Source organism: Puntigrus tetrazona, chromosome 11 (genome assembly GCF_018831695.1).
Source record: "Puntigrus tetrazona isolate hp1 chromosome 11, ASM1883169v1, whole genome shotgun sequence".
In the NCBI taxonomy this organism is placed as follows: domain Eukaryota; kingdom Metazoa; phylum Chordata; class Actinopteri; order Cypriniformes; family Cyprinidae; genus Puntigrus; species Puntigrus tetrazona.
In genome coordinates, this window is record NC_056709.1 from 14538578 (window position 1) to 14556527 (window position 17950).

Below are 17950 nucleotides of genomic sequence, written 5' to 3' on the forward strand. Positions count from 1 at the left end.
CAGAAAGTCCGTAATTGCAAAAAGAAAACATTTTGTGTGTAAGATTGAGTGGCACAGTCGTTTTGTTTAAGAGGTCAATCGCATATGGCGCGCTGACAATGTTGACAGAGTGTGGAATGAGGCGGAGCTAATGTTAATGAGTCACTTCCATCTCTGTATTTGGTTTCCGAGTAGCGGGTCTCACACGTGTCTGCGCATGCGTGCATGCATGCATGCATAAATAAATAATAATAAAAAATAATCACCGATATTTCTCTTCACGGTTGTTTTAAAATGAATTTCGGCTGTGCACTTCAGATTGCATTACATCCTGTATATTTGATGGTTGACTGGCAGTGGATGAAGGGTCGCCCGTGTCCATGCTGGGGTGAATGACCTCACAAGCTTTAACCTCGATTTAGTGCAGTTCTCAAAAACGCATCTGGGTTTTTAAACATCTAAATCTCAGGCCAGTGAAGAGTGCAGTCGCTCAACCATGGCTTATTGTTTCATAAAACACGCTTATGCTCGACAAGGGGCCATATTACTGAATATTCCTCAAAATCCACATGATAATATCTGTACCACTGATTTTCATGTTTAATGTGATTTCTAGAACGAATGTATAAACGCCATCGTATTAATCTTTGCGAGTGCATGAGGCCGTATAGCTGTATTGATTTTTCGGGACAATTATCTCATGTCAGTGTTTGCATATGGAGGTCATTCACCCTCTCTGACAGAACAAACCTGCCGGACAGTTACCTCACCTGAGCCAAACCGAGCAAGACATTTAACTTACACACACAGATTCATTCCCACACATTCCTGACACCGACAAGGAGCGCACCCGGACTTTTGCTAAGAACATGACTGGATTTTAGTAATATTCTCAGAACACTTTTCAATGTAAAACAAATCAGCAGCAGAAAAGAAGAGTCACTTCGGATCAGCGAGGTTAGTTTTCGACGTCGGTTTTAGTTTGAAATGATACATTATGTTCTTCTGTGATTCAATTATCCTGAAGCATCTGTTTTCTTAACGCTATTAAGACAAGAACGGGCAGAACGATGCCAGGAACCGTTAAGCTGCGCAGCATCAAGAAGTTTGGACAGGAAAATGACGGTTATGAATTTTCAGACGGAGGTCAGTTGTTTAGTATTTAATATTTTACAATTATTCGCATGCTCCGTCTGTTACATGCTCCATTCAGATGGTAACGAACCCATTGATTCTGTTACAGAGACAAATGGTGATTACGTGTAAGTGTTTTTCCAGTTTCCTAATCCAAATAAAGCAAAGAGAAACCTTACTTTTTAATGTTTTGTTTACGACTCACTAATACAGGACAATGGCTTCCGGAAAGGATAAAAAGTAAGCACCTCTTCTCATTGTTCTCAAGGACGGAAGCTTGTTTTCTCACATTGTCTCCATTTCCGATTTTTTTTTATTTCATCCACAGGTCCAAAAGCGGCAAAAAAGAAGAATCAGCCATCCGCGTCGGCTTCTTTCAGCTGGTAAAACCTACATGCTAGCTATATAATACATAGCTTCTGTTTTCAGGGGGTATGATCAATGGCCTGTAATCAAAGGTTTGCGGTTATCATCAGCTGACAATATTGCGGTAGGCCCATCTTCATGCGCAGTCGATAAACGCTTTATGCGCGTTATTGTTGATTTCCCCTGCAGTTTCGTTTCGCCAGCTGCCGGGAGATCTGGATGATGATTTTAGGGAGCGTATGTGCGATGATTCACGGTTCTGCGCAGCCGCTGATGCTGCTCGTGTTCGGGATGCTGACGGACACCTTCATAGAGTACGACATCGAGCTCAATGAGCTTACCGACCCTGATAAAGTTTGTGTCAACAACACTATACGGTGGAGAAACAAGACAGAGGAAGAGAACCTGGCCCTGAACATGACCAAATCATGCGGGTGAGACGGGTTTTTTTATTAGCTAACACTCCCAAACATGATGATGCCGGTGTTTCATCACTTTATCAGGCATTATATAGGCAAGATGAAATTAAAATGGCACTGAAGCTTTTCTGAAGACAGTCAGTTCCCATTAAAGACGCAATTATATAAAAACACCCACCCCGTGTTTTGATTTTGAAACATCCAGTGCATTTGTAAAATGTAGTACTCAATATTTGAAGCGGGTCAAAGTTAATGGGAACTGTTTTGGTTTGATCCTTCACATGTTGACTGCTGTATATTGTCAGCCAAAATAAATCAATGTATGGCAAACACTGGCATTCATTTAAATATAAATACATTTTTATATTTAATATAGCAGACTCATATTGTCTTAGGACATTAGCATTGTCATTTTACAAACGCCACAATATATTAAATATTTACTTTGTATAAAAGGCAACATTTCGCATTTTAATTTAAGTTGACTTTGCGTACTAAATGAACTCAAACAGAAATACATAAACAAAGGCTACTAAAAATGCAAAATTATGAAACCTTTAATTTAAAAAATGTACATAAATACAGAAATATATTAACTAGTTATATTACATAGATCAGTATTAAATATACTACACTATTAAATATAACACTTTGTTTTTTGTTCACTTGTTTAGCCATTTTAGAATATAATTGAAAGAAATGAGAGTTTTTTCAGAAATACGCACCATATATGCATATTTCACCAGTGTTTTGTCACATCTTTTTCTAATATATAGTTATGGTGTGCTCTTCTGCCTTAAGCTGTTTCCCACTGAATATTAAACGACCAGTTTCGCCAACTATTATAAACCAATACTTCTAAAAATGAACAAAACAGCCTAAAATTTGAACTAAAATTCAAATTAAAGCAGAAAATATTTAATTGAAAATCTTCAAAATATTAATGAAAGCTATAATGGTATGTTAATGATACTAAAATATCACTGATTTGTTTAATTAAACCAAACTGGGAGAAATTCTGAGTTATATACAGTATACACACACACAATGTAATAATGGTGTGATCTTCCGCTTCAGGCTACTGGACATTGAACATGAAATGACTAATTTCGCCTACTACTATGTAGGCATCGGAGCGGGTGTTTTCATTCTTGGATACCTCCAGGTGAGCCTTTTAAAACGATTCTGTCTCGATGTTTTTGTAAACGTGCAGAATTCCATACGACGATACTATAGTTGCTTGAAAGTTAGACCTTATTAAAGGGGCTTCTCTGTTTTCTTCAGATTTCTTTGTGGATCACTTCAGCAGCACGTCAGATTCAGATCATCAGGAAGATGTATTTTAGGAAGGTCATGAGGATGGAGATCGGATGGTTTGACTGCACCTCTGTGGGAGAGCTCAACACACGCATGTCCGAGTACGACACGTTCCAGAGCACAAACACCCCAGGCGAACACAAGTTACCTAATATTGTACTGACTCCTGTGCGACTCCATGTGACCCTAGTGACATCAACAAGATAAACGACGCCATTGCTGATCAGGTGGGCATCTTCATCCAGCGCTTTACTACATTTGTGTGCGGCTTCCTGATGGGTTTTGCCAGGGGCTGGAAGCTAACGCTGGTCATCATCTCGGTGTCTCCTCTCATTGGGGTCGGAGCAGGTCTCATGGCTCTGGTGAGAAAGGACCATTCGTCAGGCTACATAGGTACACTCTTAAAAATAAAGGCGCTTAAAAGGTTCTTCACAGCGATGCCGTAGAAGAAACATCTTTGATTCCGCTAAGTTTCCTCATTAAAGAACCATTTTATAATCTGAAGTAGCACAAAAAACCTGAAATGTTCTCCAGATGTTAGCCTGTCTTTATGGAACCATTAAGACAAAATAGGTTCTTCTAGGGCACTGTGAAATACCTTTATTTTTAAGAGTTTAGAGAGCTAAACAGTGTACAGTTTTATATATGCACAACATCAAAAGTGAAAAAGAGCTGTCATTATTTCAGCATATTACTTAGCAAGAATAATAGCTTAACTATGCTAAAGCGCACTATAAAGGTGCTGCTATGCCGAATTTAAGCTATCTTTATGATCAGAAAGGAGTTATTCAATTTAAAGGGATAACGTTACAAGCAATCCAACTGATTGTGATTTATTACACACCCTAGTTGTTTCAAACCTGAATAATTTTTCTCTTCTTCCAAGATAATTTGTGGTGAAGAAAATACCATGGCAATCAATGGGGACGAGTTTTGAGAAGCGGTTTTGTTACCAACATTCTTAAAGGAGTAGTTCACCCAAAAATTTAAATTGCGGCATATTTTACTCACTCCCAAGCCATCTTAGGTGTATATGACTTTCTTCGTTCTTACGACCACAGTCTGAGTTTTAAAAAAAAAGATCCTTCCATGCTTGGTAATGCAGGTGGATAGCGACCATTACTTTGAAGCTCCATAAATAGGATATAACCCCAAGTACTGCAAAGGTAAAGCACAGAGTTCTGGCTTTTTGGCTGACCTTTGACTCGCCGTATGACGCAACTTACTTCTAACGCCGTATGTCGAGTCAGAAGCAGGCCAAGAAGCCGGAAGTCAGTTATTTACGGTATAATTTGAAAACTAGAAATATTTCGTGTTACAAAACCCCATCAGTCTGTTTCAAAAGACATTAATTTCATTTCATTTTTAGGTGAACTATTCCTTTAAGAATGTTGGTAACCGTTTCTCGTCCCCACCGATTTCCATAGTATTTTTGTTCAACGGGGATAAACAAGTTTTTGGTTACCAACATTCTTCTAAATATCTTCTTTTGTGCTCAACTTACAAGAGAAATTCATACAGGTTTGGAACGATGACAAAGTGTTTATTTTTGGGGCGAACTACCCCTTTAATTAGCATAGGTTACCACTTGTTTTGCTTGCATGCGCCGGTCTAGTTTGTGGCAAAGCTGACGGGAATGGAGCTGCAGGCGTACGCTAAAGCAGGTGCCGTGGCCGATGAGGTTTTATCCTCGGTACGCACGGTGGCAGCATTCGGCGGTGAGAAGAAAGAGGTGCAGAGGTAACCATCATCTTCACGCATAATGACTCCCACACTACACTGTAATCACTGCTGAGTGTGCGTTATACCATCATTTAACCCCCGAACCCTGCAGGTACGACCGTAATCTGATCTCTGCCCAGCGATGGGGCATCAGGAAAGGTCTGATCATGGGCTTTTTCACTGGGTATTTGTGGTTTATCATCTTCCTGTGTTATGCACTGGCCTTCTGGTATGGATCAAGCCTAGTAGTGGACACACAGGAGTACAGTCCAGGGACATTGCTGCAGGTGCACACGCTTAATCTCTCCAGCAAAAGAACTCACCATCGTGGTTGAACTGTCATTCATTGTTTGGATATCGCATGTTTCGTTTGCAGGTGTTTTTTGGAGTGCTCATTGCCGCTTTGAATCTGGGCCAGGCCTCTCCTTGTCTGGAGGCTTTTGCTGCTGGAAGAGGAGCTGCCACCATTATCTTTGAGACCATAGATCGAGTAAGAACCCCCACATCTCCCAAAACCAGTAGCTTGCGGCATTGACATCCTTAAAAAGACCGATGTCTGTTGTTGTTGTTGTTCGTTAACTAGTATTAAAATAAAACTGTTAATGGATGCTAAAATAAAATAAAAATATCTGTGGGAAATAAAACACACACACACACACACACACACACACACATATATATATATATATATATATATATGTGTGTGTGTGTGTGTGTGTATATATATATATATATATATATATATATATATATATATATATATATATATATATATATATATATATATATATATATATGCATATGTATATGAAAACATATTTAATAATAAAAATGACAACAGCACAAAACAAAATATGTAAAACTTAAATTTAAATTGATGAAAATGAATACTGAAAGTAGAAAAATAAAAGCTAGTTCATATTCTATAACCATACAATAATAATATAATTATATATAATACTAAAATAAAATGGATTAAATCTGTTTTTTAAAACACTAAAAATCTTCAGTAATTATCTGATTCTAGGATAGTTAGTCATTTTTAAATGTATTTTTGTTTCTTTCCCTTGTTTGTGTATATTATACTATACACATACATACTATGCAGAAGGATTATTCAAAATAATAATAACTATTATAATCACAAATAATACTAGAATAAAACTACTTTTTAAAATCATACTGAAAATCTAAATTACACCTGTAAATAATCAGCTTGTTCATGGATAGTAATGTATAATTAATAAGAAATATCAACACATTGACACATAATTCACTTTTAAAAATCAGTTTGTAACATAATCCTCATATTTAAAAAAATAATATATTATAAAATAATTTTATTATATTTAATTTTTATATTTAATTTTATTATTATAATTTGTATTATTTGAAAAAATCTGATTGGACGTTTTGACCACACTATTAAAAAAGACTACATTACACACATAGCAGATGAGTGTTAAAATTTTATTATGTGTGAAATGAAAATGCCCGGCAAGCATTTTTGTATTGTATGTCTGACATCTATCTGAGTCTCTTTGACACTTTCCAGAGTGACGGATTGACAGGAATGATGTCTTATTTTCAGGAACCGGAGATCGACTGTCTCTCTGAGGCTGGATATAAGTTAGACAAAGTGAAAGGAGACCTAGAGTTTCACAATGTCACTTTTCATTACCCATCTCGGCCTGAAGTGAAGGTAAAGCTCAGGTTTACACCAGGACAGTCCCGCCACCCGCCTCCCGCTTTAAATGCCCTCTACCCGCCTCCCTCTCTCAGATCCTCGATCAGCTAAATCTGCAGGTCAAGTCAGGAGAGACGACGGCATTCGTGGGTCCCAGCGGTGCCGGGAAGAGCACGGCGATCCAGCTCCTCCAACGATTCTACGACCCCAAAGAAGGCATGGTAAGGAAGCATCGGGTTCTATCGGTGCACACCCGTCACAAATCATTTCCTTTCACTGTAGGTGACCCTGGACGGTCACGACATCCGGGGTCTGAACATCCAGTGGTTGCGCTCCCTGATTGGTATCGTGGAGCAGGAGCCGGTTCTGTTTGCGACCACCATCGCTGAGAACATTCGATACGGGCGGCCGGGGGTCTCGAATGATGACATCATCACAGCAGCAAGAGAGGCCAACGCCTACAACTTCATCATGGACTTACCACAGGCAGGGAATACATCGATTACATACAATAGAGAACATCTCGGCCTCCGTGTTTTGTATGTGAAGAGTCCGTTAGCAAAAGTCGATAAGCTTTTTTCATTACTTTGTTTAGGAGCTACTAGCTGACTAAAATAATAAAACACAATACAAGAACGATAGCATAATAAACAACATAATTTTTGAACGCTTGAAAGTTATCAGTTTTTGCAAATAAACTCTTTAATATACAGTATATGTGTTTGTGTGCATATAAAAATAATATAAAAATATATCAAATATATAATTATACACACACGCTTACACATATTGAAGAAATTAAATATATATTTACTTATACTATTAATCATATACATACATATTATAGATATTATTACCAACATAAACAGTGCACACATATATTATATGAAGATTATATGATGATTACACAAAGTAATATAAATTCATGACATTTTTGTTTATTTTAGATTTGAAATCTAAATCCTCCTTTCCAACTTTCTGTACGTTTTCTTTTATTCAGAAAGAATGCATTAAATTGACTAAAAGTACAGAGAAATTTAACTTTTTTTATTAATCAAAGAAGCAGCGATAATGAAAATAAATGTTTTTTCGTTTCTGAACGATCTTGTGGCACCGAAGCCTGGAGGAATAATGCTGAGAATTCATCTTTGCGTCACAAGAATAAATGACCACTAGGAATAAATGTAAACTAAAAATGTATTACATTATTATTGATAAGAGACTTCTTTCGAAAGCATACTTCTACAGACCTCAGACGATAACGTCTATATAGCGCACGTCTCTTAATTTAAAATTTTATCTTTTGGTTTTAGAAATTTGACACTTTGGTAGGTGAGGGTGGAGGCCAGATGAGCGGTGGGCAGAAGCAGCGAATCGCAATCGCTCGGGCGCTGGTGAGGAATCCCAGAATCCTCCTCCTGGACATGGCTACATCAGCTCTGGACAATGAGAGTGAAGCTGTTGTACAGGAGGCTTTGGACAAGGTCAGCAGCGCACACACACACACACACACACACACACACAGTTACATATGTCAGAATAGTAGAAGACCAAGACGATTACAGAAGGCCATGAATCCCCCTCTCGAAGGTCAGAATGGGTCGCACCACCATCTCCATCGCTCACCGTTTATCAACAATAAAGAATGCCGATGTGATTGTGGGATTCGAGCACGGCCGTGCTGTGGAGCGAGGAAAACACGATGAGCTGTTGGATAGAAAGGGTGTCTACTTCACCTTGGTCACTCTTCAGAGCCAGGGAGACAAAGCCCTTAACCAAAAAGCCAAACAGGGTGAGTAACACACACTGTTTGTTTGTCCCCTACTGATAGTATTCTGCATTAAAGGGATATTTCACCCAGAAATTAAAAATCTAGGGCCGTCTCCTAATAGTCGATTAACCAGTTAGTCAACCGGAAGAGGCTTGGTCGACCAAAATAAAAACGCTAAAAACAAAACATCGCACTTTTGTAAAATAATGAAAGCGAAGCGCTTTCCGCCGTCTGTGCGTGAACTTGAGCGCGTATGCATGCCGTACAGTTTTAAAAAAAAAATCTACTTTCAAATAAAACCAAATGGAAAGCCAAAATTCTCCAATTATGTAATCTGTATGAAACTACACCACACGCCACTGCTGTGGAGATCTGTGTCGCCGGTTTCATCTCTTAAAACCGAAAAACGCCGAAAGCTCATCAATGAATTACTAAAATCTTAATGCAGCCTCCTTACTGTTTTTCCCTAAAACATGAATCAGTTACTTCCGTTGGTGCTGTGGCAAGCTTCATGTGTGCGTCTGAACGATTATTAGGGTATGCAGCCAATTAAAAGCTCATCGTTATGATTTAAATTATTTATTAATCAATGTGCAATAAAGTCGACTAATGCTTCGAATGACTGGTTGACCGTGAAAATCTTTAGTCGAGGGCAGCGCTAGAAAATTAGACATAATTTACACACTTAAGTTTCTTTCTTCTGCTGAACACACAAGATTTTCTGTAGAATGTTGGTAGAAAAACAGGTGAAAATAGCCATCGATATCCACATATTTGGTTACAAAAATTCCTCTTTTTTTATGGGTGAACTATCCTTATTGACACATAAGTCGTGTCAATGTTCTCCAGCGCATTGAACTCGGTGGAGCAAAGCAACCTGAATTGTGACTGAGTTTCAATAATTTCAACTTTGACACCATTGCCACTGACCTTTAGAAAAACAACCAGTTTTTACTTGAAAGTTTGTTGTTTGTCTCACAAATTATTTAAAAAGCGACTAAGGTAATCTTCAATTACAATTTGCTTTTTTTATTCATTTGCATTAACCTTTTCATCAGTGTATTTTTTTTATAGTTTTCATATGCAGCTAAATATGTCTCACGATGCATTGGTTGCTCTTTAAAAGCACTGACTCAATGCGGAGGGGCCTTTAGTTTGACAAAACACTGTGTTCGTTTTCATATTCACATTAAATAACGAGCAAATAAAAGTGATCTGTCTGTCGCTTACTCTTCCCAGAGATGGAGGAAGCTGAAATCAGTGACCCTGATGCAGAGAGAAAGAGTCTGAACAGGGCAGGAAGCTACCGTGCTAGCTTAAGGTACCAATACTGAGAATTACAACACTGCGAACTTTGTTTTCGAAGCAAAAAACAAGACGTAAATTTAACAGCTTCAGTGAGGGAAAGAACTACAATTGAGAGTCGAATATGCAAATGACTTATTCGAATAAACGATGGATAAATATAAAGTTATCGGTTGTGTCTATAGAAACGATATGCTGAATTTGCAAAAATATGCAAAACTCTCTTCCAGCGCACTTTTCTCATTACGTCTCTGATTCTGTACAGTATTATCCACCACAAACTCTGCTGTTAAACATTATTGTTTTAAAAGTAAGTCGCATCAATACAAACTGATTCAACAAAAGCACATAAAATCAAATATCAACTCCAGAGCTAACAACAGCAGAAATTGAATAGCGATTTTTTTCTAGCAGCCAATTGTCATGCTCTATATTTACTTTGGAAAGCTTGAAAGTCTAGTTTTGTTTCCTACTGTTTGGAATTAAGAGTGCTAGCATCAAGCTAGTCTACAAACATGGTACCTTCATTGGTAATGCAATGGTAAGAGCCTATGGAAGTATCAATATAATAGTGTTTCACTCTACATCGCTCTCTCTCTCTTTCACTATTTCCACAGGGCATCTATTCACCAAAGATCTCGATCGCAGCTGTCAAACGTTGTACCTGAATCATCCGTGGCCATCGCCGGAGAGATGGGCCCTCTCGCTTACGCCGAAACCCGCGTTCCTCAGGAGATCAAGGGACAGGTTAGAGCTCTCCAAACCCGCTTGCCTGACGTAGAGCATCTCATAAACATCTCACGTTTGTGCGTACTGTATGTCTATATAGGATGACCTTTCTGATGACGATTCAGAAGAGGTGGAACCAGCTCCAGTGGCTCGTATTCTGAAATACAACGCTCCTGAATGGCCCTACATGCTCTTTGGAAGCTTTGGGGCAGCCGTGAATGGAGGGGTGAACCCTGTCTACTCTCTTCTCTTCAGCCAGATCCTGGCGGTGAGGTTTCTGCCCGCTCTTCTCCTCTAGTACATGCGTTTTCGTTAAGTGCGACTTTAAACTCTCTCTTTACCTGCAGACTTTCTCGTTGCCTGACCCCGTGGAACAACGGAGGGAAATTAACGGGATCTGTCTGTTTTTCGTAGTCGTTGGTTTGGTTTCATTTTTCACTCAGATGTTACAGGTTTGTCTTCACATTAAACCTTTTTTTATTCAATTGTTGTAAACTATTACAGCCGATCTCTTACAAAGAAAGGTTCTTTCTTGGCATTGATGGTTCCAGGAAGAACCTTTAACATTCATGGAAAGATTGTAGATTTGTAGGCTAGATTAGATTTTCTTCACATTAAGAAAAAGTAGTTCGGTAACACTGTATTATAGAGTAATACAGAGCAGTACTTAGTAGTAGCTGTCGTACTTACATAAAACAAAATGTACTTACTATGCAACTTCAAACTAACAGTTTGTAATTAACCACGTGTAATAGACTGCTACTGTCACATTAGAATTACACAGGCATAAGCTACTTAAAATAAAGTGTAACAAGACTGCACTTAAGTGTACTTCATGTGCCTCTATCTATCTAGCTGCACCTTCGTTTGATTTTACTTATTAGTACACAGTTTAAATACCTTTCTAATTACATTAAAATTACAGAATATTACGCAGACATAAGCTACTTAAAAAGAAGTGTATCGGGTTTGTACTTAAGAGTTAGTCTGTTACATATGTGTAACAGTAGCTGTCTGTTACATCTACATAATGACAAACTAATTACAAGCTGTTCCATAACTTAGTAACACAAGTACATTATTTCATGTAAGTACAATGGCTACTACTAAGTACCAAATTAGGTAATTACTCTGTATTAAGACACCTTTTAATAAAGTGTTACCAATGGTTCTTTTAGTAACTGATTACTGAGAGGTTCTTTGGGGAACCCGAAATTTTTTTGAAACTTTAGTTCAATTCTGTGCACGCTTTGCATTACTGTGAAAGCACCAAACATTAAGGGGGGCGATAGAATTACCTTCAATTGCTTGGGCCAGTATAAGTCAGTGTTATTCACAGGGTCTCCTGTCCCTCTTCCTCAATGCCTAATCAAAAATATTACTCGGTATTGTGATATGTTATTTTAGCTGATTACAAAAATAGGTTAGGCTATGCTTAGCTATGAGGCTAATTTTGCAAGATTCAAACTGTTGCTCTGTCATGGTAGGCAAAAGTGTAGATTGCTACTAATACACGTCCTCTGCAGTAGAGCACCTTTTGGCCACAATGAGAATGCAAGAAATATTTCGTGTGGGTGCATAGCACCTTGAATCTATATTTGCCCTCACAATACTTAGACTGTGTTCATTGCAGCTACTTCTTTGCTCTTACTTTCAGGGCTATGCGTTCTCTAAATCTGGGGAGCTGCTGACTCGGAGACTGAGGCGTCTGGGTTTTCAGGCGATGTTGGGGCAGGAGATCGGCTGGTTTGATGACCACAGAAACAGCCCAGGTGCTCTGACCACAAGACTGGCCACCGACGCCTCACAAGTCCAGGGAGTAAGAAAAAACCTTTTTTACTGCCTTAGATGATCTGTTTCAATAAAAATAAAGCTTAATTACACTAAATATACTCTCACCCCAGGCTACAGGATCTCAGATCGGCATGATCGTGAATTCTCTGACCAACATCGGTGTGGCCATTATCATCTCCTTCTACTTCAGCTGGAAGCTCACTCTGGTCATCCTGTGCTTCCTGCCCTTTTTGGCTCTTTCTGGAGGGTTTCAGGCTAAGATGCTAACTGGGTTCGCCAAGCAGGACAAAGAGGCGATGGAGGCAGCAGGACGGGTGAGTATGGTAAAAGCTAGGGATGCCCTCGCACTGAGTTTCTTCGCCCAGCGGCCAATTATATAGAGTGCCATCTACAGAATCCAACAGTTTGGTTTTCTTAAGAACCAAATCTCTCTCAACTAACGCTGTAATCTATGCAGGGAAGCCTACTATAATGTTGGAGGTTTAAAATTAATAACAGAGATCCAACTATTCAAGTGCTATTTATTTTTAGATAATAACGCACACAAATAAAAACTGCCATTGCAAGATAGTTTTCATAAATGCTTGTCGTCATATGGCGCAACATTTAAGACCGTCAAAATGGTTGCATTTTGTGATAAAATGGACAGAATCTGACAGATAAAACTTTCTTATCAGAAGTAATAAAGCACAAACTTTTTGTAATTATTTGATCCACTGCAAATAATTCTATGGTAAGTGAAGGAAAACAATGCACCTGGCAACCCTGATAGGTCCTATAGGTGATTAATAGGGTCAAACAGAAACTGCACTAACTGTGCTATTATTAAGTAATATTTGTATTTAAGTGTCGTTATTATTGCTTTAACACAACAGACATATTGTGCACACGTTTTTATAATCTGCTATTGGCTAAAATAAAGCACTAGTAAAATCACCGGTCATTCTCACCATTAAAAAACTATTAATTAAGACTTGCCTCAATAAACTTGCTGCTGATTTGCAGAATATTTGCTTTATAAGTGCTAATAAACAGCCAATATGTTAACAGGCAACTACTTAACAGTGAGAATTTGAATAGTGACTAACAAATCACCAACTCACCAGCTGCCATACTGGGGATTCTGAATGTGTCTCTATCTGTTTCTGAGTTTAGATATCTGGGGAAGCTCTGAATAACATCCGCACCATTGCCGGCCTGGGCAAAGAGCGTAATTTTGTGGAAATGTTTGAGGTACAGCTGGAGGCTCCGTACCAGGCCGCTCTGAAGAAGGCTAATGTTTACGGCGCATGTTATGGATTCGCCCAGTGCGTGGTTTTCATGGCAAACTCCGCCTCCTATCGATTTGGTGGATACCTGGTCTATCGAGAGGGGCTACACTTTAGTTTCGTTTTCAGGTGAAGTAACAACGAAAACAGTGGTTTGCTGCTTTCATTGCGTAGTTGGAGTAAACGGAGGTCATAATTAGGCAAGCTTCTATCACTACAGGGTGATTTCAGCCATTGTAACCAGTGGGACAGCGCTTGGCCGAGCATCATCATACACTCCAGACTACGCCAAAGCCAAGATCTCTGCCGCACGATTCTTCCAGTTACTCGACCGCATTCCCAAAATTAGCGTCTACAGCAATGAAGGATACAAATGGGTAATTCAATTATTTATACTAACCATTTTTGTTCAGTACTTTCTGGAAAAAGTTGCACCAATGTAATATTGTAAATGTAGATGGAAAATTATAATATGAATTTGTGAAATACAAATGTTTTTATCAATAAATGTCCACCTAAAAACACAGAGGTTGATATGAAATTTAATGTGTAGCCAAGTGGAATAATATAACAATTGTGGTCCCACTTTATATTAGGTAGTACTACTATGTACTTACCGGTACATAAAAAAAATACAGTTTATTGTATACATATTTTATTTTGCAAAACAATGCTATTGATTTAATACAAACTTCAGTTAACCAGCTCACAAAACACAATAAAAAATTCTAAAACAACTAAGATTAACAATCTAAGATTTTTTAAAATGTAATTTATTCCCGTAATGTAATGCAAAGCTGAATTTTCATCAGTCTTTACTGCAGGCTTTAGTGATCATTCAGAAATTAAATTGATCAAAAATCACTGCAAAGACATAGAAAGTGACAGTTCACGCTCTCTTTCGCTTTCTTTTAGGATAATTTCAAAGGGGACATTGAGTTTATAGATTGCAAGTTCACATACCCGTCCCGGCCAGATATTCAGGTTCTGAATGGTTTGAGTGTGACTGTTAAACCGGGACAGACTTTGGCCTTTGTGGGCAGCAGCGGCTGTGGTAAAAGCACCAGCGTTCAACTACTGGAGCGATTCTACGATCCTAACCATGGACGTGTGGTAAGAAAACTCTGTTGGGACTTTTCACAGATTTGGAATTGTTTCATCTAAAAGACTGAGTTTGTGATTCTTTTTCGATCAGCTCATTGATGGACGTGACTCTACCGGGGTCAACGTAGCTTTCCTGCGCTCGAAGATCGGGATCGTCTCTCAGGAGCCGATTCTGTTTGACTGCAGTATAGCGGAGAACATCCGCTACGGAGACAATCAGCGTCAGCTCAGCATGGATGACGTCATCTCCGCGGCCAAGAAAGCCCAGCTGCATGATTTTGTGATGTCACTTCCTGAGGTGTTCAGAATTTTGTTTTAATTCATTTTGTGTGGGAATCAATTTTTTTACTAAATGACAGCTCAGATTTTACTCTTAACTATTTATGTCTTCAGATTAAAGATACTACTACTAAAAAAAAAAAAAAAAGATTATTTTCCAACTCCAGGAGGTACACTTTTAGCTTTAGCTTAGCATAGATCATTGAATCTGATTAGACCATTAGCATTACAACTTAGGAACTATAAACGATATTAACTGGGAACAATAACTATAAAGATAATGATATTAGCATCTGCACAAGCAAATGATATTATGGGTTTATTCTAAACACACGTGTGTCTGCCTCTTTAAATTCTCAAGTTCATGAGAACAGGATGGATTCTGATTGGCTGTCAATGTTTGTATCGTTCATCAGCAGGAAAAAATCTTTCTAGAAGTTATATCAATAATATTGTTTCTCTGTGCCTTTATTGTTCTAGCTGTGGTGCGGACGCTGCTATTCTTTAATATTGAGAACAATTTTTAGAACTATATCTTTATCGCTATATTTATGGTTATGGTGCTTGTTGTGAATGGGCCTTGAGAAAGTAAACAGGAAGAACATTAAACAAAACTGGTTAACTGGAGACTGCCCGAGAAAGCAGTTTTTAAAAGGTTTTAAAGGGATAGTTCTCCCAAAAATGAAAATTGTCAATATTTACTCATCCCTATGACGTTCGTTCATCCTAGAAACACAAATGAAGATATTTCTAATGAAATCTGAACGATTTCTAAAAAGTCCCTTTATAGGAAAGTCTGTTAACTCTGCGGTCATGTTTGCAATGCCTCCAGTCAGCTATTTCTGGCATCCAACACCGAATCCTGTCTGAATGCGAGAATCCTGAAATCTCAAAAACTGCTACTGAATTTGAAATCGGCAATAAAACCTGAAATGAACTGCCTTGTAAATGCTGTTCCTTATGCTCAAAATAGCATAAGCGCTTGGTTATTATGGAAACAGGAGCTTATAACAGCAGCTGCATTGTTGCGAGGACTTTACCAATCAGCAATTGGTTCTTACATTTAGGAGGCAGGACATATTTCATCATATTTCTTTGGATCTCTCTTCTTTCATTGACAGTCTGTGAAACTACCACATAGGACCATTCAAAACGTTTATAAACAAAGCTTATTTTTTGTGTTCCACGATGCAGAAATACGACACCAATGTTGGTTCCCAAGGTTCCCAGCTGTCCCGCGGCCAAAAGCAGCGCATTGCCATAGCCAGGGCGATCATACGAGACCCCAAAATACTGCTGCTGGACGAAGCCACCTCAGCACTGGACACAGAGAGTGAGAAGGTGAGCAGGAAAGCCAGAAGAGTTTTGGATTTTCCCGTTGTTCGGATCTCATATAAGCGTACGTTTGTGTGTGTCAGACTGTACAGGATGCGCTGGATAAAGCCAGAGAAGGACGAACATGCATCGTCATCGCACACCGTCTCTCTACTATCCAAAACTCGGACATCATAGCTGTGATGTCACGGGGTTACGTCATCGAGAAGGGCACACATGACTATCTCATGGGCCTGAAGGGTGCGTACTACAAACTCGTCACGACCGGAGCGCCGATCAGCTAAAGTCACACTCAGCACTCGTGAGAACCAGACAGGATTTCTTACATCCAGATATAATGATAAATCAGCTGATATTCGGCTGACTACAGAAATATTTTTACTGAATTTCGATTAAAAGTTGTATAAAAAATGTGTTTCTAAGTATACAGTGTGCACTTCAGTTTCTATAATATCAGTTTTTATCACTCACAAATGCCATATAGAAAGCATTAGTCTAATAACGTTATGAATTGATTGCAAAATGAATGTATTTATGCACTATCAAATAAAACATTTATCAACTAAAGTAAGTGTTGTATGATTAATCGCTCTTGCCTTCAAAGGAAGATGGGGAAAATAATCATAATTTTAAAAAATCCAAAAACTAAATGCATTCATGCATTATAAAACCTTTCAAGCCACAAATTGGTAGACCCCTCCCACCCTTTACTCGAACCAATCAGGTGGCAGCCACGTTAAGCTGACCAATCATAGCACATACTTTTTTTTTTTTGTAAATTGGGAATTGGGAAACTCGTATATATTTGTGCATCATCATCATTGTAAATGTTGTTATATTTTGTGAATACTTTTAAATTAATTTGTGGATCATAATTTATTTATTTAGAAATACAAAACAATTCTTACCCCATAAGTGTGTTTGCTTAAGTATGAGCGACAGTATAAACGTCTTTGGCAGGTATATTATTCATTGTCAAGAATTAAGGTAAGGCTGTTTTATTACTTGAAATATATACTTTAATTTATAAAGTGATATGTATAATCTTTATCAGCATCATTCAGTGGGTTAATAGCATATTAAACAAGCTATATTTCTTGCATTTTGTATGCTTCACATAAACAAAAGCAACACAAAAGTAACAATTATTATATAACACCACGATACTGGTTTTATCTTTATTATAGACAAGCTTTCTCATTAAGTACATAGGTATATAAACTTCTTTTCTAGATGCCTTGTTAGAGACCGCGATACTTAAGCCGTCCGCCATATTGTAGTGGTCTGATATGACGTCATTGAATATTCGAAAGATGCCACAGTCCTGCATTCACCGTTCCAATATGGCGGCCACACATACGTGCCTGGAGAGGTCCAATGAGGCGTCTATGCATGTCTATGATTAAGCAATGCTAATACATCCGGCACACAGTTAGCATAAAATGGCAATGCTATTTAAACTCAACAAAAACTATTACTAAATGTGAAATATATAGAAAAAACAGCTCAATAAATCACCTCAGATGAATTTAAGATTTTATTCGCTGTCGTCTGTGAAGTTCAAACGCGTCCCTCTGTTGAAGCAAGCTGTCTAAGATTTGACCGGCTTCATCGAAAAATCGTTCTACCTTTCCAATATTCTGAGCAGATAAAATTCGGGCCACAATTGCTGAGGCAATGGCCTGTGATTGGCAGGTGTTGTGAACCACCCGGTGTCTGACCTTTTTACCGGGTTCAATGA

The 17950-nt window shown here is 38.3% G+C and overlaps 1 protein-coding gene across 1 annotated transcript; it reads left to right on the top strand.

Annotated features, from left to right (window-relative positions):
• The first annotated feature begins 746 nt into the window (after window positions 1–746).
• On the top strand, window positions 747–16776 carry abcb11b (ATP-binding cassette, sub-family B (MDR/TAP), member 11b). The gene is made up of 29 exons (XM_043252180.1): window positions 747–936; window positions 1032–1125; window positions 1223–1241; window positions 1327–1353; window positions 1442–1496; window positions 1669–1913; window positions 2976–3063; window positions 3183–3316; window positions 3406–3577; window positions 4831–4955; window positions 5050–5224; window positions 5314–5427; window positions 6529–6639; window positions 6720–6845; window positions 6907–7110; window positions 7938–8108; window positions 8215–8416; window positions 9635–9716; window positions 10318–10447; window positions 10530–10697; window positions 10777–10881; window positions 12087–12248; window positions 12334–12537; window positions 13379–13620; window positions 13712–13868; window positions 14407–14604; window positions 14687–14893; window positions 16069–16215; window positions 16293–16776. Exons 2-29 carry the CDS (start codon window positions 1050–1052, stop codon window positions 16491–16493), a joined length of 4047 nt encoding a protein of 1348 aa, XP_043108115.1. The 5' UTR covers window positions 747–936; window positions 1032–1049; the 3' UTR covers window positions 16494–16776.
• Window positions 16777–17950: the final 1174 nt, after the last annotated feature.